This window comes from Lissotriton vulgaris, chromosome 1_1 (genome assembly GCF_964263255.1).
Source record: "Lissotriton vulgaris chromosome 1_1, aLisVul1.2, whole genome shotgun sequence".
NCBI lineage: Eukaryota > Metazoa > Chordata > Amphibia > Caudata > Salamandridae > Lissotriton > Lissotriton vulgaris.
Genome location: NC_141685.1, coordinates 1,697,371,940 through 1,697,394,568, shown reverse-complemented (window position 1 = coordinate 1,697,394,568; position 22,629 = coordinate 1,697,371,940). Strand labels below are relative to the sequence as shown.

The following is a 22,629-nucleotide window of genomic DNA, read 5'->3' as shown; positions in this document are numbered from 1 at the left end:
GTCTTACATTCCCTGGAACAACAAAGAAATAAAGTAATTTTGTTCCAGATTTGTCAGTCATACCTATCTAATATGGAGCTACTGGCAGGTCAATACATTTGGTTCAGTATTTTCTATAAAGTATGACTTTTTCTTTTATCCTCAGCAGGCAGCCTCGGGTGGACACGGCAAAGCATAGTTTCCACTTGTGGAGCCCAACTGTCAATATAGTCAAAATAAGCATTTTTCTATTCTTTTTTAAACTGAATGAACATGTAAACCTTCTGTGGGTGAAACTCAAACACAGAAAGTTATTCAATCTGTTACTCTTCTTCCAATATCTGCTCTTCAAACACTGGAGTTCCTTAAGGTTAGTAATAGGTTGCATAAGAGGTACCCTAACAGCTATGGAGTAGTGGCCAGATTCAGAAGATACGGACACAGTCCAGGAAGTAGTAATCTTAAGTATCGTCTTGGTTGCTGACAAAATAGCAATTGATGTAATCAGCATAGATGTTGTTCTTGAGGAGGTCAACAACTGGGAGGGTAAATGCCCAAAGAGCAAAAATCTTGCTCATAAGATCCAGGTTGAGCCTATTGGGGATTAATAGCAATCTTTAATAGTAGATTAGTAGGCCAAATGTTGCATGTGTGCTTGACTGCCCATCTACTGCATCCTTAAACGGTCTGAGTGATCTTATTTCTCCTTTCAAATTTAAGTAGTGCAGCAGTTGTAGTATTGCCCTTAAGAATGTGGACTGTTAGTGGTGTGGAAAGTAGTCAGGAACATGCATAAAGCTCCATTATATTGATGCGCAGCCACTGCTAGGATTTCACAACCCATTCTGTGAAAAGCTACGGACTGAAGAACAGAAAATAGGGGGAACAGCAATCATCATAATGTTGCTGTGTAGCACTAACTACAGAACATAATCTCCTATAAACTGTTTACAATATTGCTTTATTAGCTGGAGGTGCTGCAAGAGTAATAGAAAAGATTTCTTTAAAATTAGATAAAGGTCACAATTGTGCAACTAGGTACATGTGCTGTTATCAAGGTGATAAAAACCCCTCAGAGCAGATACTTGGTTAAACTGGAGTTCTGACTATTGAAAGTGCCCTCTCCCAATGGCAAATATGAGGAAGTTCTATACATATTTTCCAAACTGAGGGTGCGATTCATCTAGATTAAAATTATCTTAAAGTGAATTTCTTGTTCTTAATCAACTGGATGAGAAATCTGAAGTTTAACCTTGGACCTTTTTAAGGCACAGACAATGTTGGGACACATGCTCTGCTGCTCCTTTTCCCATGATGGTATCTAGGACATATCTTGAAATCTTTCCAAGGAGGATGGTATACATTTGATCTACAAAATGGAAGTTAAAACCCTCATTAAATAATGCGAAGGACCCACTTGTCCGAGGTCATCTTCCTTCAGCACTCTAGGAAGCTCATGCTGGTCAACCAGAGGCTCTCCCCTACTTGAGGACCTGAAACCCTCAACATCTTTCGTTGCAACCATTGTTACCAAAAAGCTGGTAGTCTGTTGATAACCCAATATTTTTGTCTGTCCTTGAACTGCAAAGACATGACCTCTATTGCTGAGGCAGGAATGTTTGCCTATCATACATTTCGAATCTACAACTTCTGAATTTGCCGTTCAGATAAGAAAAAGCCTCAGCAGACAGAAAAAGGCTACAGGTTTAAGTTTAAGATTGGGCCGATCAGTAAAAGCCTTTCCACATAGTAGGGCATACTTATTGACAGTGCAGCTTTTAGAATATGTCACTGCAAGTTGTTGTATCAATAGGACAGCTAGATAGATGGTTTGGATGTGTTTGGAGGGCTCCATGGCAGGCAACCATATCTAGTAAAAACATTGCACCGCACTTGTGTCCCACAACTCAAGGTGAACCATTCTAATGAACAAGAGCCGTTAGACTCCCTGAAGACCTAGATAACCAACACAAAGAATTTTAGAAAGTAAAATGTCCAGCCTTTTGCATTCTGATAGGAGGAAGAGAGAGAAAGGCATAAAAATTTGCATTAGCCAGACGCCTTTATGCCAACATATTCTCGTTTGTGCTATACATTGAGGTGATTTGTGTCCTCCGTGAAATGGGAAATTATTTACTGGCAGATTTGTTGTTCACAGACAAAACAAATGGTGTTTTCTCACAAATAGCCATTATAAACTGTGAGTGCCACATTAAAGGGAGGCACTGAGCTGACTGATAAGGGCTTGTTGCGTGCTTATCTAGGATCCTGATCGATACTGTGACCTTATGCCCCTATTCGGCTATAAATATTCAGAAACTCATCTCTGGCCTCACACGAACAGAGCCACATTTCAGAATAGTTCTCTCTGCCACTTCCTTTGCAACCAATTAGATAAAAACTCAGCAAACCTGGAAATCCCCCTTGCTGTGTTTTGATTAGTAATAGAACTCTAATGAGCAACTGATAAGCGATCACTTCCTAAGTGACATCTTTATTGACGTCTTATGTCCAGCAAACTTACGTCAAACAAGGCACCTTTCAGGTATAAATACTACCAACATGGCCTTAAGCAAATGCTGTCTGCTGCTGTCTGCCCGTTGTATGCTGTTATTCGCTGCAAGCTGCTGATACCATTATCGCTGCTAAAGCGCGAACGATGGTGTGGTGAACTTAGGAGCTGAACAGCCGTCCCCTGCAAGAGCCCAGCAGATGCAAGCTGCCCGCGGACGCTGTCCCCCCTCCTCCTCCTCGACGCGCTGAAGAAGAGACGCTGCCTTTCTCATGCCGAGAAATCCAGCTCCAGCGTTTCTGGTCTACCCTTGCGGGTGACTGGGATACCGAGTTTCCCTGAAGGAGATACCAGACCTCCATCATTCTATTCAGAGGTATGGTGTTGACTAAACCCTTAGTGAGAATTCTTGAAGCAAACCTTGGCAAATCCAACTTAACTTAAAGCTACTTACTTACTGCCCTCCCACTTATTAGGCTTAGGTCAGGTACACTGGGGTAGGCGTAGTTAGAAGCACCAGTTGAGTATTTTAGCCTAATGTATATATGACTGTATATATGTTTTATTACTTTTAAACCATTGTATGGCTAAGAAACCATATCAATGCTTTTACAGTATTATCTCGCAATACTTATCTTACTGTACGTACTTTTTATAATAACAAGTCTTGCAATTGTGGCAATACATTTCTCTTGTACGAGAAGAAAGACTGTTCAATAAATGTTAACCCTTTATTGACAAACGCCCGTCTCTCTATTCTCTACATATTGTGAAAGTAATCTGCACTAACCTGACTGAGTAAAATAACTGTCTATTGTTTCACACAACCCTAGAGATTGACTCTTGAACTGAGGAGCAAAGTTGTCATGTTGCACGGTTGTTGGAAAACTGAATCCCTTCTTGTCTGTGCCAGGGAAGCTGATCACTTCCTATTTCAGTCAAGAAAGTTTCCAGTGACCTCTGAGCTAGTTGGTAACAAACCCAATTAAGTTTAGCATAGTCAGTAGAGGCCTGGAAGATCCGCACTTCTACGTCGATACTACTGTTTATGTTATTCCAAAGCGCAGGGCCTATTGGGAAAATAGGAACTACACTACAGGCTCAAATATCAAATGATTCTTTTGACCTCTGGTACAGGAAGTTCAATATTTAGGCCTTTTACCATTGACTTACAAATTTAAGTCAATGGAGGACACCAAATAAAGACAGAAAAGGAAATCTCAGGGACAGTGTACTGGCTGACAGAAGTCTGGAAGTTGAGCAATAGCCTATCATCAGTGCCTGTGTGAGAGAACAAATAGCTACCCATGAGTTATGTTATGTTTAAATTATTTATAGAGTGCACATACACCATAGAGTTTCATGCCATTGTATACAGGGAAAAGCATTCAGCTCATTGATTCAATCATATTCTTGGAAGAACAACAATGTTTTGGAGAGTTGTCTGAATCGAAGATAGCACGGTGTCAATCGGATACTTGGAGGGAGAGAATTCCAGAAACAAATGGCCAGAACAGAGATTTAGCTCCTGCTAGCCTCTTCAGTTTAAAAGGGCGGACGACCAGGAGGTTGGGGTATGAAGACCTCAGGTTCCGAACAGGGATATACCTATGGATGCATGTAGAAATGAATTCAGGGCAGGTGCTGTGCAAGGATTTGAAGATGAAACACCTGCTCTTAAATGCAGTGCATTGTTTTACCGGTAGTCAGTGCAGTTTCCTCATCAGTGGAGTGACATGACCCCTTCTAGGCTGTTGGTAGATCAGTCTGGCTGCCTGGTTTTGTAACAGTTGCAATCTTTTTGTTAGGTAATCCGGGATGCTAAAATAAAGGGAGTCCTAATTATTTCATTCAAACTGGTAACAAATGAGAACCCCTCTCATTTTAAATCATAACTTGACTAAAACCTGTGGATGGCCTCTTTATGTAGTATCTTAATTACAGAGTTCCTCAGCAAAGAAAGCCCTCTTTTTTGCCTTGAATTGGATTGATAAGGGGCATCAGAAAGATAAAAGATGCAAAGCTGATAGTTATAGGACGGTCAAGAGACACATTCATGACACAGATGTACAATGGGAAAAGGAATTGCAGTCTAGAACAACACAAGGAAACAAGGAGGTACATTGTCCAAACTGGACAGCTTTGGAAGACTTTACATTTTACAAAAACATCCATATAATATAGTATATAACATATAGAAAGATAAAGTTTACTTCTTAAACCACCTGCATTACTATGTACTCAAATTAATATTGCATTAAGTAAATGTGAAGGAAAACAGGTCGGTACATAAAAATAGAAGGTGCGTGTCGAATGGTGGCCAGTAAATGAAACAAATATCACAACTAAACACACCCAGATAATGCACAAGAATAAAATTAATTGTTCTCTACCTAGTTAACATTCCAATCAGCCTGGCAGCTCTTTCCAGATCATATAACCACAGCTTTAGAAACATCATTCAAAATTAGTTTACCTGTTTTTAAAATACAAAATTAATTCCAGGTTGAAAATATAGCTCGAAAGCTACCACCATCTCACCAATCGTTATATCAACAGGGAAGTGCCATTCTCTAGATTATGTTGCAATTAAGAATAAGAACTGGCTATTTAAAAAACAAGATATACACAAACAGAAACACAATGGACTGTACTGATATATAAAAATGTAATTATATTGATAAAAAAAGATTAAACACATATAATCCCATATACATGATATGTTTGATACAATAAAATATTCTGATTATTATTTAAAAAAAGACATTTGTTCTGATAATACTAGAGGAACAATATAGTCATCCCAGATTGTATGAGGGGGGCTGTTGTCTGTCAACGCGTTTCGACACGTAGTAGTGTCTTCATCAGGACAAATATTATTCAGCCAAATCTCTAGAGAGAACAAAACATTTTTAGACTTCACAAAACATACAGTACATTGTGTTACGATTAATAAATACTCTTTTTTCTGTCAGATAGAGCTTCTTTTTCTAGTTTTCCTTAGCCAGACTTGAAGATATAAATATTTGATATAAAGCTGAAGATAGACTTTTCAAATCTTGACAACAGTCCAAGATTAAACATTCTGTGGTAGTTCTTGATATATTTGATATATACATTCAGTCACATGTCTACATTATTATTGCAATAACCAATCAACACGTAGGGAGGAGGAATTACTGTCCAATCAGTTCCCCATATCAAATTCATATAATTAATTAATATTTCTTTCTTTTATTCTGCCTAATTTGATGCACCAAAACCTGTATGCTTTTATTACTCGAGGCACAGCTATTCTTATCTTTCCTCTTCGTCGCAGTATCATTTACTTTCTCTTACATGCGGTTAATTCACCATACTTTTTTTTAATAAGGAACACGAGGGTGTTCAAGTGTATCATTTGAATTAGTAATAACTCAAGATAAGAACAGCTGTGCCTCGAGTAATAAAAGCATACAGGTTTTGGTGCATCAAATTAGGCAGAATGAAAGAAATAAATATTAATGTTTATAGAACATAAGAGACTGAAACTTTCTGAAAATCCCGCCTTTTTTTTAGGAATAATAATCAGGATTAAATAAAGCATAAACTAAGATATCTTTCTACTTTCTCTGTTATCGTTCTAGCTCGATAAGTATCGACTGATTGCAACAAACACTACAGGAATCTATGAAAGTTGGTCTTACCCCATAAATAAAGCTGAGTGAAATTTCTGGTCCCAATACAGCGTAGTTAGGAAATTAGTTAAAACAGATACAGATTAGGTCAGTAACAAGATTAATACCATGATGGCGCTATGCATGTGTACACGTGCGTATATACACAAATTGGTACAACTATATAGTTGCCAGTACATATGAAAATTAGGGAATGTGCAAAACTTAAAACCCTAAATAGTTACACCAGGAACCGAAGCAAGGAATGTCCTTATACTTCTGACCAATTCACCCTTTTTCTTGTTTTTTCCCCTCTTTCTATCCAAATAAGGGTGCAATAATAATGTAGACATGTGACTGAATGTATATATCAAATATATCAAGAACTACCACAGAATGTTTAATCTTGGACTGTTGTCAAGATTTGAAAAGTCTATCTTCAGCTTTATATCAAATATTTATATCTTCAAGTCTGGCTAAGGAAAACTAGAAAAAGAAGCTCTATCTGACAGAAATAAGAGTATTTATTAACTGTAACACAATGTACTGTATGTTTTGTGAAGTCTAAAAATGTTTTGTTCTCTCTAGAGATTTGGCTGAATAATATTTGTCCTGATGAAGACACTACTACGTGTCGAAACGCGTTGACAGACAACAGCCCCCCCTCATACAATCTGGGATGACTATATTGTTCCTCTAGTATTATTATCAGAACAAATGTCTTTTTAAAAATAATAATCAGAATATTTTATTGTATCAAACATATCATGTATATGGGATTATATGTGTTTAATCTTTTTTTATCAATATAATTAAAGTTTTATATATCAGTACAGTCCATTGTGTTTCTGTTTGTGTATATCTTGTTTTTTAAATGGCCAGTTCTTGTTTTGTATTTCTGCCTGGGCTTATACCTTTGCATTGAACTACTTTCCCTGACCCAGGAATTGTATCCTAACCAGGGGGTCCTTGTTATACTACGCAATTAAGAATAACCCACGAATAGGAAATTCTTTAAGTAGTTTATAACCTAAGTTTTCGTAAATATAAGCTTTCAGATTTCACATACCTTAATCTCTATAAACTACATAGGTAATGCCAGTCACAAGCATAAAGATGGATTGAAAAAGCTAGAGGGATGAAGAGGTGGGTGGTATGCACAGGTGAAGGTCTAGGTTTAAGAGGATTTGTCCAGAAAGTAATGGTTTGAGTACGGAAAATGAGATTTGGAATTAGGCGATCATAGCTGTGATATTGATCAAACTTATAAGGAGCACAAGACAAGCAATGAATACAGAGAAGCTTAATTTAGAAAGCATTAGTTATCACATACATCTGGTTATTAAAGTAAAAAGACCAAAAAATAACCATTTCTTTCTGGGAATTTCACATCTTCTGATGTAGTGAACTTCAACATTAGTGTTGTGATGGATCAAAGTTTAACAATTAAAGTGACCAATCTTTACCTGAGGCAAGCATCTTCTTCGTAGTTAAGGATTGTATTCTCCTTGTATTCATCAACAGGGTTTAAGTTTTCCATTTGGTTTAAGCAGTAGAAAATACTGTAGTGTAGCCTAACAGAAAAGAGACACAAGCAATATCCAAAGTTAAGAAAATCTTTAATACTTTACATGAATGTTTTGCGTTCTTTAATTTGCAACCAAAACAGTTTTGCAAAGGAATAACGGTCTACATACATGTATACATTCACAGATTAAAACTGTTTAGGAGATATCAACATCAACAATATGTAACATTTTAATTTAAAACGAATACCATTCAAAATATAGAAACCTCAAGAGAAGCAGAATGGTGACTATATACACCAAACAGGAGACACACAAGTAGACCAAATACATATCATGCTCCTTGTTTGGAAGCATGGTCACTCAAAGTGTAATTAAACACTTTAAAGATTATACCACACCCCAAACTAAGAGAACGAATAGTTACTTACCTGTCGGTGTAGTTTTGCAGCTTGAAGATCTTTCTGGATTCACTATGCTGTGCATTATTCCGCGGTATAGTGGTTGGGTCCGGAATCGTAGTCTTTTCTTTCTTTTTCTTTTTTTTTCATCGCCCAGGTGGGCGTCGACATGCCACCTTTTGGTGTACTTCCTGTGACGTCGGCACGCTTCCTCCGGAAGCTCCCACCTTTGGGTACCATCTTCGGATTCTTTTTTCTTGTTTTGTGTTCTTGTTTGAGAATCCTTTGGCAATGTTCAGTATTTCTTTTCAAGTAAGAGATTTATCCGCTTTGTTCTTCAAGGTGTCTGTTACTGCATTGTCCTTTTATTACCACCTGCTTCTCCACCCTCATCTTTCTGGCGGAGGTGGGTGGGTTCGCTAGTGAATCCAAAAAGATCTTCAAGCTGCAAAACTACACCGACAGGTAAGAAACTATTTGTTTTGCAGCGTAAATCTTTCTGGATGCACTATGCTGTGCATAGACTTTGTAGCGGTTTGTTATGTTTGTGGCGGCTGGGTAGAAAATGAGCGTTGGTTGTTGAATATATGTTGATGCACTTTCTGTCCTACTTGTGCTTCCTTGTTCATTTGTATATCCACACAGTAGTGCTTAGTGAACGTGTGCACTGAAGCCGCCAGGCATATGTCTTGAATGAGTGTGTTAGCCAGGAAGGCTATCGTTGCCCTTTTTTTCCTGGTAGAGTGGGCCCGTGGCCCCTCTGCTAGTTCTTGGTCTGCCTGTCTGTGGCAGAATTGTATAGTTTGTGCGATCCATCGTGCGATGGTTCCCTTTGTTACTGGTCTACCCATGAAACTGCTTGCGAAGGACACAAAGAACTGTTTTGTCTTCCTGTGTTCCTTGGTTCTTTCTATGTAGTGCATTACTGCCCTTTTAGCATCCAGAGTGTGCAGTGCCCTCTCTGCGCTTGTGGACGGTTTCTGAAAGAAGCTTGGTATTTGTACTGTCTGGTTGATGTGGAACCTTGACACCACCTTTGGCATAAAGTGTGGGTCAGTTCTCATTACCACCCTATCATTGTGTATTTGGATGTAGGGTTCTTGTAGCGTTAACGCCTGTAGTTTGCTCACCCTGCGCAGCGAGGTGATTGCCACCAAGAAGGCTGTTTTCATTGTTAGAATTTGTAGAGTGACTATGGTTGCCCCCAACTTTTTGCCTGGTGTTTTGCTGGTTTTCCGACTTAGTTGACCTGGGGCCCTGCTATTCAGGACCCCAGGCCTACTGCTCTCTCTGTAAAATGGACTCCATGTACCTTAGGTACATATCTAATTGGTACTGAGCCACCTTATCAGACCCTGTAACTCAGGGCATAGGTGTACCCAGGGCCTACCAGGGGCTGCAGCATGTATTATGCCACCCCTGGCTAGCCATCTAAATCTGACACAACTGGCTGCACGACAGCTGGGGCAAGGTGGTGTAATCCCCTTTGCTTTAGATATAGTATACCTATATCTAACCCTAAAATGGACACACAGATTCCTATCAGTCACTCCTATGGCAGGCCTTGACAATCCTGAAGGCAGAGTGCTTGGAATCGTGTGAGATGGTGCTCTGGCATGAGCTGAGCCCGTTTGCAGCTTGCGGAACCAAGTCCTAATAGCTGTTCCATGATAACGCATACCATATACTCTTAAGTGCATTATAATCCTCGCGGTTATATGCTATCTCTGGTATTGCTTTATCAAAACATGTCGAGTAAGGTGTCATACGAATTGGAATACTAACCCCTCGCCAATTCTGGCGACGGGGTTAGCATTCCACCCTTCTAGAGGGACACGAGATGTATGTAACTGTGAACCCCGGTTAAAGTTAACTCGAGCCTCAGCATCACAAAATGGATGCTGCCACCACAGACACAAGTCTGACCCCCTGCAGCTGGGAGTCCTTCCAGCGAGGGGAGCTTGGACAAAGGGTTTCCTGTCAGGGGCGGTGCTAGCACCATCCCAGACAGGGTTTTGTGTATCCTGGGTAGGCAGGGCTTTAGAGGAAGGTGACTGCAAGTGGCACCCCGGTGCTCACTATGCATCTGCGGCTAGAACCAGTTCCAGGAGCACACCAGCCCCTGAGCTGGGGAAAGTCCGGCATGGGAGAGGGGTGTAACCACCCCCCTTCCTGGTCCCACCCATGGGCAGGACCTAGTCGCATACCAACCCCTTTCTTTAGGATAAAGGCAGGAGCGGGGACCCTTCCAAAGTAGATCATCTTTGAATCCTGAAACTACTTTCTACGAAAGGAACTCTCGACTTCTTGTCAAGATTTCTCCCTTGTGACTAAGGAGTAGTCACCCTGCATCCACAGGCACCATCTAAGAACACTGCGGTTTGCTGCAGGTCCTTCCTCCGGAATCCGACCGACCAGCACGACGAGACCCGGCTTCCCTGGCACCTCTGACCTCTACCTACCTCTACAGCTAAGCTAAGAACCGTAGGCGCGACGAGACCTCGAGGGACCGGCCATCATCAGAACTGCACAACTTCTATCCAGCACGACCGCCGAGGGATCCTCTGGTGAGTGCTTTGGGGTCTGAGAAGCCTCGACCCTGAGCAGCTCCAGCACCGAAGTCCAGCCCCCCAGCATCCACGAGATCTGCGTGGGGCCCTTCTGCTTTTTGCTGCTCACCGCGTTGTCTGGCTACTAGCCCGCTGGCTTGTGGCCTTCCCGACGACGTCCGACGACAACAACACTGCTGGTCTGGTTGCTCCAGACTGGCCCTTGCTCCCTTACAAAAGAGGAGCACCACGGACCCTCCTGGTCCACTCCAGACGCCATTTTAGGTCCACCGCGTGGGCTTGAATTTGCCAAGACTTGTTGCCCCAATCCTGAGTCCAGCGACGTCGACAGCAGCAACCATCGTGGGACAGCTCGCACCTCCATCCTGGTCGCCGACAACGCCTCCTGGTCCGTGAGACTGCAGAGCCCAGCGTCGCCCACTCACCTGGTCGAGGTGACTCCATCCGGTGCCATCCTGGTGCCCATCTAATCACTGGCTAGTGATTCAGAACTTGGTCCCCTCTGCTTACAGGTGTCCTCCATCTTCGATCCAGGCTTGGATCCACTGAACAATCTTCACTGGTCGCCTGCCAGCAACTTCTTCTTTCAGGCTCCATAGACTGCAACGAGGATTCCCGACGTCTTTTCAGACCTATGCAGCCGCAGCCCCTGGGCTAGGTAACTTCGGCATTTCGGTGCCCCAGCATAGCCTCACTATCCAAGGGTCCAGATCCTTTTTCGTTTTCAGCCTAACTAGTCGGATTCGTCCGATATCCTTAACTTTGCTTTTACTAGCCTCCATAGACTTTGTCCCGCATCCCGCGTGAGAGTGCACACTCTAAACCCGAGTCCCCTAGGCCTCCTGCTAGTAATCTGAAGGTTCAGTAGTCAAGTCCTAGCGATTCCAAAGCCTATTAGTCCAGTACTTACCTGCTAGTAATTTCGCATTCCACCTCTGTAGTATATGGTTTTTCGTGCCCCTCGGGCATTTGTGTAAATTGTGCAACTTAAAGTATTTTCTTAAGAGCTTTGTATTGTGCTTAGCACCCTGTCCTCAAAGAGTACAGGGCTGTTGTGATCTAAATAAATACACTGTTTATTTTCATAACACTTGTGTGGTGTCCTTTCACGTGTTCAAGGGGTATATGTGATGGTATAACAGCTGGCTTAACACGCCCTCTAGAGTTTAGCCCGAAGACTGCTCGTATCCATGCTACTAGGATAGCTGGTCTATAAGGTTGACTTACAACCAATCATCAATAAGGGTTGTTTGGACTGATACAGAGTGCTCACTAGAATAGTGAACATTATATATCAGGCCAACTTCTCACAGGGTGGCCTTATGAATAGGTTCAAAGGGCGCTTTCATGAGCGCTGTTAGGACTAAATTGAGGTTACATGCCGGTGGTGGCATCCTCTTTGGTGGAGCGATCCTCTTTGCCCCTTCCAGGAATCTTTTTACTATCTGTGAAGTAAAGAAGCTCTTCCCTGTTTCTCCTCTTGTGTAGGCTACTATCGCAGCTAGGTGTACTCTTAGCAAGGATGAACTTAGTTTTACCTTCAGTAGGTGCGTGAGATAGCTTAGCACCGTTGATTCCCTTGTCATCTTCTTGTGTAGCTTTATCTTGCTGCTCTAATGTGGAAATTGTTCCTGCGGTGGCCTGCTAATTCACTTAAACAACTAAGTTTATAAGTATCTAACCAGGTGACAAAAAATAGAAAAACTACTGAAATTATTCAAAACGTATAAAATTTATTTTTCTCTTTTTTTATATATCTTTTAGTTTATGTGAGTTCTGTTATCAATCAGAAATCACAGGACATACATTTATCAATTCATATCAAAAACTTTTCAATTCATGTCAAAAACTTTTTTTTCCAAGACAAACACAGTTAAATCCTAGATATCTACAAAAAAAGAATATGTACAAAATACAAAATTATTCAATAATAACCCTTGGTAACACCCATATCTCTCAACACACTCACGTGCTAACAACCATACCACACTCAAACTCCAGACTAAGAAGGATGAAAGGAACTGGATTAATATTTAAGCAAGATGACAATGCTAAAAAAGATCGGGCCAAGATGTAACTTTAGGCTCCCGTCGCAGAACTTCAGGTGTGCAAACTCTATGTCTTCAGGAGCCATGCTGCTAGGCTGAGGCTCTCTGGCTCTGGGTGTAGTACTTCTCCGTTTTGCATGGAGAGTAAGTCTTTCCTTTTCCCGAACTTGTGGGGTGCACCCGGTGCCATTTCCATTATCTGCGAGTACCAGGCCTGCCTGGCCCACTGGGGTGCCACCAGGATCAGAGTCATGTTGCTGGTTCTGCACTTGTTGAGTACTCTGTGTATCAGAGGTATCGGGGGAAAAGCGTAAGCAAATGTTTTCGACCAGCTTATCCATAGGGCATTCCCCAGGGACCCTTCCCCTGGTTGCCTGGTTGCCTGGATGCGAAGTTTCGGCATTTTGCATTCTGGTGTGTTGCAAATAGGTCTATTGTCGGTGTTCCCCACCTTCTGAATAGCCTTTGCGTTTCCTGCGCGTTGAGCTCCCACTCGTGGGAGGCCGATGTCTGTCTGCTGAGGCAGTCTGCTTTCACATTGTCCTTCCCTGGTAGGTGTATGGCTAGCAGGTCTATTTTTATTGGGATGGCCCATCTGCATATCTCCTGTGCTTAGTTCGATAGCGGGCTGATTGTGTTCCTCCCTGCTTGTTGATGTAGAACATTGTTGTTGTGTTGTCTGTCTGGATCAACACTCTCTGGTTGTACAGTTTTGTCTGGAAGGCCTTCAGGGCGAGGAACACTGTCTTTAGTTCCAGGTAGTTGATGTGTTGGACCGCATCCACTGGAGTCCACAGACCCCTCACCCTGAGCTTGCTCATGTGAGCTCCCCATCCCTTCTGGGATGCGTCTATGGTGATGGTCACCGTTGGGGTTGGTGGTGTTAAAGGCTTCCCTTCCGTTATGTTCTCCTTGTTCCACCACAACATCTCCTCCTGCACTGTGTGCGTTACAACCACTAGATCTTCCCAACTTCCTGTAGCTTGTGACCATTTTTTTGGCAGCCATTCCTGGAATGGTCTCATGTGGAGCCAGATGAATGCAGGAGGCCATCATGCCCAGGATCTTGCTCGCTGTCCTCACTGTCAGAGCTCGCCCCTTCTGGTAGAGGCGCGTCTCCTTCAGCAGGGCCATTGTTCTCTTGTCACTGGGGAACACCCTACTCTGTATGATGTTAATCTGTGCTCCTAGGAAGATTTTTACTTGCTCTGGGTCCATTGAGGATTTCCCCCAGTGAATGGGGAATAACAGGTCCACCAGTGTACTTGTCACGCGCTGTGCGTGTTCTTTGCATGTCCTGTGTGAACTTGCCTTTATTAGCCAGTCGTCCAGGTAAGGATATACATGTATCCCTTACCTCCTTAGGTGCGCTGCCACTGCTGCAAGGCACTTTGTGAAGACCCTTGGTGCGGATTTTAGTCCGAATGCTAGGGCTGTGAACTGGTAGTGATCTTTGTTGATGGTAAATCTCAATAGATGCTTGTGCTGCCTTTTCATTGGGATGTGCAGGTAGGTATCTTTGAGGTCTATGGTGGCCATGAAGTCTCCGTCTCCTATCTGAGGAGTGACCTCTTGTAGGGACGTCATCTTGAACTTTTGTGTCTTTATGTACTTGTTCAGGAACCTTAGGTTACAGGATGGGTGTCAGTGATTCGCCCACATTTGGTACCAGAAATAGGTTGAGTACACTCCCTTCTTCTTTTCTCTGTATGGTACTGGTTCGATGGCCTCCCTCTGGAGGAGTTCCTTCGCTTCCTTTTGAAGTAGCTCTAGCTCTTTTCCTGACAGCGTCCTTCTTTTTGGTTTTCTGTTTGGCGGTGTCTTTTCCAGTTCTATGCAGTATCCAAACTGTATGATGTTGAGTATCCATTTGTCTGTTGTGATCTTCTTCCACTCCCGGAAGAAATTACTTAGCCTGCCTCCTTCTGGTGTTACATGTTCGTTGATGTTCTGGCTGTGTAACCCTGTGTTGGTCTTGTGCTCTACCCTGGGAGGAGTTTCGTGAGTGGGCACGTATTGCGTGACGGAGTCACTTAGAGGTGGGTTGTTGGCCCCCTCTTATTTTGTCCACGTCCGTTCGCCCTCGCGCGAAAGGATTGGCCCCTTTGCTGGTAGTGGCAGGTTTGTTTTTGATGTCCTTGTTGTGATTGGCTGTCGCCCTGGTGGGACTGTTGGAAAGTCTGGTGTGACGTTCCTGGCTGAATTCCCCCTCTTCCATTCGGTCTCCGCGACGGAGTACCCCTTTTCGTCCCCCTGAATTGTACCAATGGACCTTGCAGTTTAGTTTTCTTTTTTGAGCTGGGTGAGTTTTTCATCCACTGGCGCCCCAAACAGTGTCTCCCCATTTAACGGGGCGTTCGCTCGAGAGCCCCAGGTCTCGAAGGGACAGTGGTTGTCCCTTGCCTTGCATGTTGTAGTTGGCTCTTCTCTGTCGCTCTCTAACCCGGAGAGTCTTCGGTGTCAAGGCGGAGCAGGCTTTGCAGTCCTTGCTCTCGTGGTCGACCGGTAGGCAGAGGTTACAAACCGGGTGCTGGTCCTTCTGCGCGTATTTCTGGTGGCAGTTACGGCAGGAATTAAAAGGTGTCTTGTCCATTTCTTGCGCTTAGGGGGTCCCCATGTGTTCATATTCTCTGTTGGACGTCGAAGTTCTCGAAGTTCTCCTTCTCCTTCGTCGTCCCGGCTCGATAGTGTTGTTCCTTGTCGTCTTCTCAGTCTTTTCCGTGCAAAATTAGACTTTTCTGAGTCTTCTTTCCTCCAAAACTCTGGAGCCCCTCGGGAACGATCCAGACCCAACGGCGGAAAAAAGAATCTGAAGATGGCGGCCAAAGGTGGGAGCTGCCGCAGGAAGCGTGCCGACCTCACAGGAAGTACACCTGAAGGTGGGACGTCAACTCCCACTTGGGCTACGAAGAAAAAGAAAGAAAAGACTACGATTCCAGACCCAACCACTAGACCGCGGAATAATGCACAGCATAGTGAATCCAGAAAGATTCACGCTGCAAAACTAGAATTCAACGATAAACCGTAAGGAACTGATGCATGGAAAAAGAGCATGTTGCACATGCGGCTCATATTCTGTCATCTTCAGTCTAGGTTTAGAAACTCAAACATGTTTCTCCCAAAGATTTGTTTTCTAGAATCCCACAATGCAAATTGTAGTGTCCACCCTCAGCTGACTTTTATTCAGCTATCCTATAGCTTGTCTGTGCAACTGGTGTGTGTAAGAAAGTGGCTTTGTATATACTGTTCCAAAGTAAGGTACAGTGTGCACATAGTCCCCAGTCCCCAGAGGTATGGCAGAGGCTAAAGTTAGATATACCCTTACTCTCTAAAGTGGTAGCTTGGTCGAGCAGTAAGGCAGTATCAGAGGACAGTGTAAAGCATTTGTTGTACACACTCAGTCAGCAAATAGTCTCACACACTCAAGAACTGAAGGTATAAAAATACTTTCTCAGAACGAGATGTTGCAATTGAATACTTTCAAATAGCAGTAGACTTTAAAATGCAATAGACACAGTTGTTGCAATATGCAACACAAGTTAAACACAATTATAATATTTACCTCAATGGGAAGTTTTAAGTAAATGCAATAAAAATGGGAAGTTTTAAGTAAATGCAATAAAACCACTTTACAAATGTTTTTCTTACTCAGAGCTGGATCCTGGATTCAGCCCTGGTGCATTTCCTGTAAACAGTTGAAAGAAATCATTTTTGTTACACAGGCGATTTTTAAGGACTATTTGTAGGTTTTGAAAATGAAAACTTAAGAAATTTTGGTCAAAACCAAGCAATGTTATCCTATGGATGGAAATCAGGTTATCAGACAGAAAATCACAGTTGTAATTACTTTTGAAGGTCAGTGCTGGGCACAAAGATCCAGCACTGGGATCTCTCCTGGTAACAGGTGAGCAATTTCGTTTTTCAGATAATTATATCGGAATATTTCAAAGTTGCAAAACTCGAAACTTAGAAGAATTTCCAAGTGAAAACCAGCCAATGTTACCCTATAGAGAAAATGAAGTTATTGGTATTTGGGTAAGTACTCGACTGGCAGAAATAAGGCTCTGAGTCAGACACAGGGGTCTCCCAAGGTCAGGTAAGTACAGTCGTTACACCCTCAGCGGCACTGGGGCAGCTGGGTGCAGAGTGAGTAGGTTCAATGTTATCCTATTGAGGATAGGGGGCCCTTGGTTGGTGGCTGCTAGCGGCTGTGGGAGCGGAGCTCCTGATCACTTACAAAGGGCAAGTGGGGAAGTAGGATAGGATAGATGCTGCACTCCCAGTGGCACTTGGGCGGCTGGGTGAAGTGTGCTTTAGGGCCGTGGGGCGCCCAATGCATTTCAATGGTAAAGCTAGAAGTTGAACAAAGGCTGCAGGCTTGGGACGGAGATTCGTCAGGTGTGACCACCACTTCGAGAGGTAAGTTGGGAAGATGTAGGTTAGGTAGCAACCCAGGAGTTGGGGCGCCGGGTGCAAGGGTGTCTTTTGGTGTCGGGAAATCTTACCCTCATCTGGTCGCGGTTGGAGGGGTCCGTGGTTGTGAAGCTGAAGGCGTCGTCAGGAGCGCCGAGAAGGGGCCTTGGGTGCTGGATTTATGGGCACAGTCGCCGGGGGGACGTCCTAGTGGTCTTTGTTCACTCAGGCACAGGCCGGGCTCAGTGGGGGCAGAGTGTGCTGGATTCGTGGTTCCTGGCTGGCACCTAAGGTTGTTGCTGTTTGAGCAGAACCACTGCTCGTGGGATTCCCAGTCTTTGGATGAGCAAGGCAGTCAGGTGCTCAGGGGTTTTCGAGGTTCCTGACCACAAGAGACGCAGGTATTTAGCAGGAGCAGGTTCGAGGGTCGACAGGCCTGTAGGGCTGGGGCCAAGTCAGTTGGTGTCGTCCTCTTGTTAGCAGCTGCACGGCAGGTCTTTTTTCTTCTTGTTCTTCTTTCTTGTTTAAAATCTGGATCTGAGGAAAGAAGGTTAGGGGTCCCCCTAAATACTAAATTTAGAGGCATTACAGGTAGGGCAAGGGCAGGGACCAATGGGTCCCTGCCCTGGGGTGAGTACACCCCCTATCCTGCCACTCTCCAGTGGGAGGGGGGCAGGGCCCTACCTCTGATTAGGTAGGGCTCCCCATCCTCAAGATGGCCGGAGCCCGGAGTTGTGCTTCACCTCTCCTCTACCACCTGAGGGGTGGGGTGGCAGAAGCTGGCACACCCCCTTTCCTCACTTAGGGTTTCCCGCCTGTCTTCCCGCCAAAGTGGGGGTGAGAACCGTTGGGGGCCAGTTGCTAGTGGCCTGGAGAAGCCCACAAAGGCAGAATGCCTTTGAAGCTTCCCCTGCCAATCCTGGGGGGGGGAGGCTTGTCACCTCGTCCCAGCATGTGCATTGTTTCAGGCACCCGAGAGCGGCAAGCTCTCTACCCAAGGGTCCAGAAACATCTTGTGATGGCAGCCTCGGTAGCCACGCAGTCAGGACACTGGGATGTGGTTCGGTTTCAGGGGGCATCTGTCGTGCATTTGGCATTAAATACCACACTGGCGTCAGTGCGGGTCTAATGCGCTGAGAAGTTTGATATCAAACTTCTCAGTCTTCAGTATAGCCATAATGGTGCTCTGGAGTTCGCAATGACACCCTCCTAGCACCATATACTCTTAATGGTATCACTGCACATACAGTGCCCAGGAATAGCCCTGGGGCCCCTAGGGGCACAGGGCTCATGCACCTGTGTCCACACTACTGGCATAGTGCACCCACTAGAGGGGTGACAGATGTATGCCAGGGCAGTGTGTTTGTGGGCATGGCACACAGGGTTGTGTGCCATGTCGACTCTTTCTTTAGTTCTGCACCAAGACACTCAGCCTGCAAAGGCAGTGTGTGTGTGTCAGGGTACAGGGCCCCTAAGGGTGGCACAATAAGTGCTGCAGCCCTTAGGGGTCTTCTCTGGTCACAGTGCCCTGGGTACCTAGGGTACCATTTACCAGGGGATGACATGTGGCTAGAGATGCCAATTGGGTTTAGGTTTCAACACAGTTTTTAGAGAAGTAACACAGGCCCTGGGCACCTGATTGGCAGGAGCCCAGGGTACACTCAGTCAAAGTACATCAGCAATTCAGCAAAAAGTGGGGGCATTCCATGCAAGAAAGATGGTACTTTCTCACAAGTCCTTATTGTCGGTGCAGCAAACTGAGATTTTTCAATGTGAATCTCTTCTGGATTCACATGCTGTGCATTCCACAATCAAGTTGTTGGGCCTGGAAATTTCCCCATTTTCATTTTTTGGTCTCGCCTAGGCACTGCTTGCGCTGTCTCTTCGAGACATGCTGTATGTGCATGAAGCTTTGCCTACATCCCGCCCATCTTTTTAATTGCCTCCTGTCCCTGTCCCTTGCAAATTGGCCATTAGGCTTTGTAGTCCCTCCTTAGTACCTCCCTGTCTCTTTTTGTAACCTCCCATGAGGGCTGCCTTACCCTTACAAGGAAAGGTTGTATACTGGCCCTAACATGCTCAGGAATGCCCGTAACATGTTTGTAATTTAGGCAGGTGGGCACTGACAATGTACTTTGCAGTGCCTAGATTTATAGATTCTATCATCTACTATTGCTGCTGTTCACCAAACACTAAATCTGGCAGTATGACATTTGGTATGGAGAATAAAAAAAAATGCAATAACCACATTAATGCCCTGGGAGCATATTTTACAGCAAGTGGTAAAACTATAAAATGATTGTGTTTCTACCTTCCCTTCCACCGGCCTCAGAATCCTCTTGGAGTTGACCTTAGGGTTACTGGTGATTATGACATGAAAGGATGCTTTTTTGAGGGCGACTGTTGCCAGGAAGTGTCCCTCTTTAATTTTGATAAAAATGGCGATCTGACATATTGGTTCTATGTACACAAATTAAACGTGGAGCAGAGAGTAATATCATTCTTGAGACTAAGCAAACTAAGTAGACTACTTGCCCTCATTTTGTCACAAGTTACTACTCTAATGCTCCACTCTAAAGTACAGATTCATGCTTGCGTCCCGTTAAAGATCTTTGTTCCTCCTAACTCTTTGCCTTGGTAACACATTCTTTAGGGGTGTTTCAAAGACCATATAATACACATGTGTTAAGGTGTCTAATATCCCGGTATAAGAGTGAACTTAAACTCTTTCTTAAAATAAAAAAAAAACATGCAGAAAGAAATAGGTTTTAGTAGGTGAAGAAAGCAGAAGTCCATTTTTTCTGGTAACACTCAATAAATACTAGACCCACAAATCACTGCAAGGATCACAATAGCTATTATGATCATGATCTTATCTCTCATATCTATTATCCTGTGCATCTTTCACAGGCGTAGGATATGCTACCAGAATTGAAATCACCAGCTATTGAAGTAAAGCCATCTTGTGTACAAAGGTTCTTTGGATGAGGAAACAAATCATCCTCCTAAATCTTTTTATTTTTTTTTTATTTTTTTGAAAACCTTTATTGTGCAAGTAGAAGCATACAAATACGGGCCTACAACCAATCAGGCCGGCCACGACACATTATAAGCGCATAAAGTCAGCATTGTAATTCCCCAGCAGTTTCTCAGCAGTATATAAACAAGCAATCAACATTAAGAGGCCGAGTATAACCGCTAGGAGCAGGATCAAAGAAGGGTAATTTTATAATATAATAGGAAGTATAGCAGGAGCAGTAGCAACTTTTGACATCTGCAATCCTATGCCCCCGCGGGGCAGCCATGGGACCCACCAAAGCAGTTCGAGTCAAACAGCCGCCGAGCTCCCCAGCCAGACTGACCTGGACGGGCCCCGACGTGGGGCCCTCACCCATGTCCGCCACAATTAAAACTTCCTGGAGGTTCGGGGTCACAGACATACGGTCTCCCAGATGAGCGGCGGCATCACTCTCTGCAACAGCCGAGGGAGGCAAAGCAGCACACTTCTTCAGTCGGGCCACATTCATGGGGGACAGCCCAACAGGCATGGCGGCAGAACCGCTATCTTGCACAGCTGCGTCAAAGGCCATGGCCGCACGCCAAGAACATAGGGCGGCGAGGACATCGCCAATCGTGGGCTCACTCCCACAAGCTTCAGCCATTGTGCATTTCGACAGACCAGACTCGCCGCCCCAAACAGGTCCCGGACCCAGGGCGCCGGCCGCCATTTTGTCAGTGCAGCAGGGACGCTCCGCTCCTCAGCCCTCGGACCGGGCCGTCGAATAAGGCCCACCGGAGTTCCGTCGAGCCCCGGTAATGGCAATCTTGGTGCAGAAAGATGGCCGCCAAAAACAAGGGGTCGCCGGCGCCACCGTCTCACGGGCGCCGCCCGCCGATTCCGGGCGAAGGGCTTCAAGATGGCCGGACAGGACAACAAAGAGGGGACAAGCCTCCTGTACGGTCTACCCCCGTCCGAGGCGGGCCACGCCCCGCAACAGAGCCCCCGAGCCACCAGACCGGGCCCGGTCAGTCGCCACCGGCACAACCGCACAATGGCCTCTTCAGCCGACCCCTCTCCTCCACCTGGGGCCGGCGTCGATGCCCCGCTCCGGCGGAGCGTCACAGGCGAGTGCCCGGCCCGCACGCCGCGGAGGCTTCGGAGCAAACAAGAGCACAACTCCAGATCCGCGGCACCCCGGAGCCCCCAGGCCAGACGGTAAGTGCGAGCAGCGTTTCACCTTCCCATATTCCGCCAAATGTGTCTCCTCGGGGCAGGATGAAGTACAGGATATGCGTTTCAGGCAGGAGGTGGACGGAGCCGAGCTACAATGCGGGCATCTCGGTCGCGAGCTTGGCTCCTCCCCCTCTCCTAAATCTTTTTATAAGGTTGTAATCCTGTTGCTTTTCATTTTTTTCATTTCATTTCATCTTTATTTCGGTACAACTTGGCCAAAAAAGATTTGCAAAACAACAATACATTTTTAAAATACATGTCATAAACCATTTTAGATACAAAATGAACAATTATGGTTGAAAAGTACAGTACTAATAATGGATAGACATTTTGATTAAAATTACACTGCATTTCTAATTATTGAGTAGACGATTGTACGGGGAGCTGAGGAATAAAATCAAATATGTACAATAAGATAGACCTGTCTATCAGTTTTCCGTTAACCATACAGAGTAAAAACATTTAAAAGTAAATTACAACGAGTTGGGTTACAATTTGGATTAGGTCAATTAGAAAATGTCATCATAGTTTTAAGCCTTTCTTCCTGCGTTCGAAATAAATAGAGAGCAGAAATCTACTGACACTAAATACTATTGTTCTAGTCATATCAGTTTTAATAATTCTCAGTGCCTCCTTACATGATCTTATGCCCAGAAGAATGCACACGGGTTTGATCCACTTTCTTCTCGCCTTCACATAGGCTAAACAGAAGAAAAGGATATGCTGGTCATTCTCCTTATGGTTTCCCTGGCACATAGAGCAGATTTCACTAATTCTTTGATCATCTCCGGCACTCCTGGACCAGCATGCCAAGGTTGAATTGGTCACAAGATTGCCATACCTTAGTTTCATAAATAATGTTTTGGCTAAAGGGGGCTCGACTGCATCAAGGAAGCTCTCGAAGCTAGGCTCGTCCTTAAAGGTCAAGAAATTGTTTGTTAACGTACCACCTCTACTTTCACTGGTCGTCATGTTTTGAACGAAACTCCAAAAAGCGAGCTTCACCAGATTGTTTGAGTTATGTGGTAAGGATTCCGGGTTATCCCAGAACTGCGGCAGGCCTATTTTACTGAACCATAGTCGAACGTGTTTTAGCCATATGTTGGATTTTAAAACATCGAGGTGCATTACTTCTTTTATCCCATTCCTATAGTCCAATAGTTCTGGTGTTAGCCAAAGTCTCACCCAAAACATTAGGGGTCGTAGGATGGTGTAGTGATCTGTTCTTTTAACATTTAAGTCCAGCAGTAATGGTATTAAAGGAGTGCCTTTGGGAGCCCGTACAAGACG

The 22,629-nt window shown here is 44.3% G+C and overlaps 1 protein-coding gene across 1 annotated transcript in view; it reads right to left on the bottom strand.

Annotated features, from left to right (window-relative positions):
* FBH1 (F-box DNA helicase 1) overlaps window positions 1-22,629 on the bottom strand; it is a 618,156-nt gene that overhangs the window by 409,369 nt on the left and 186,158 nt on the right. The window contains exon 7 of the mRNA XM_086918941.1: window positions 7,614-7,721. Coding sequence (XP_086775067.1) covers window positions 7,614-7,721 — 108 coding nt within the window. The remainder of the gene's footprint in view (window positions 1-7,613; window positions 7,722-22,629) is intronic.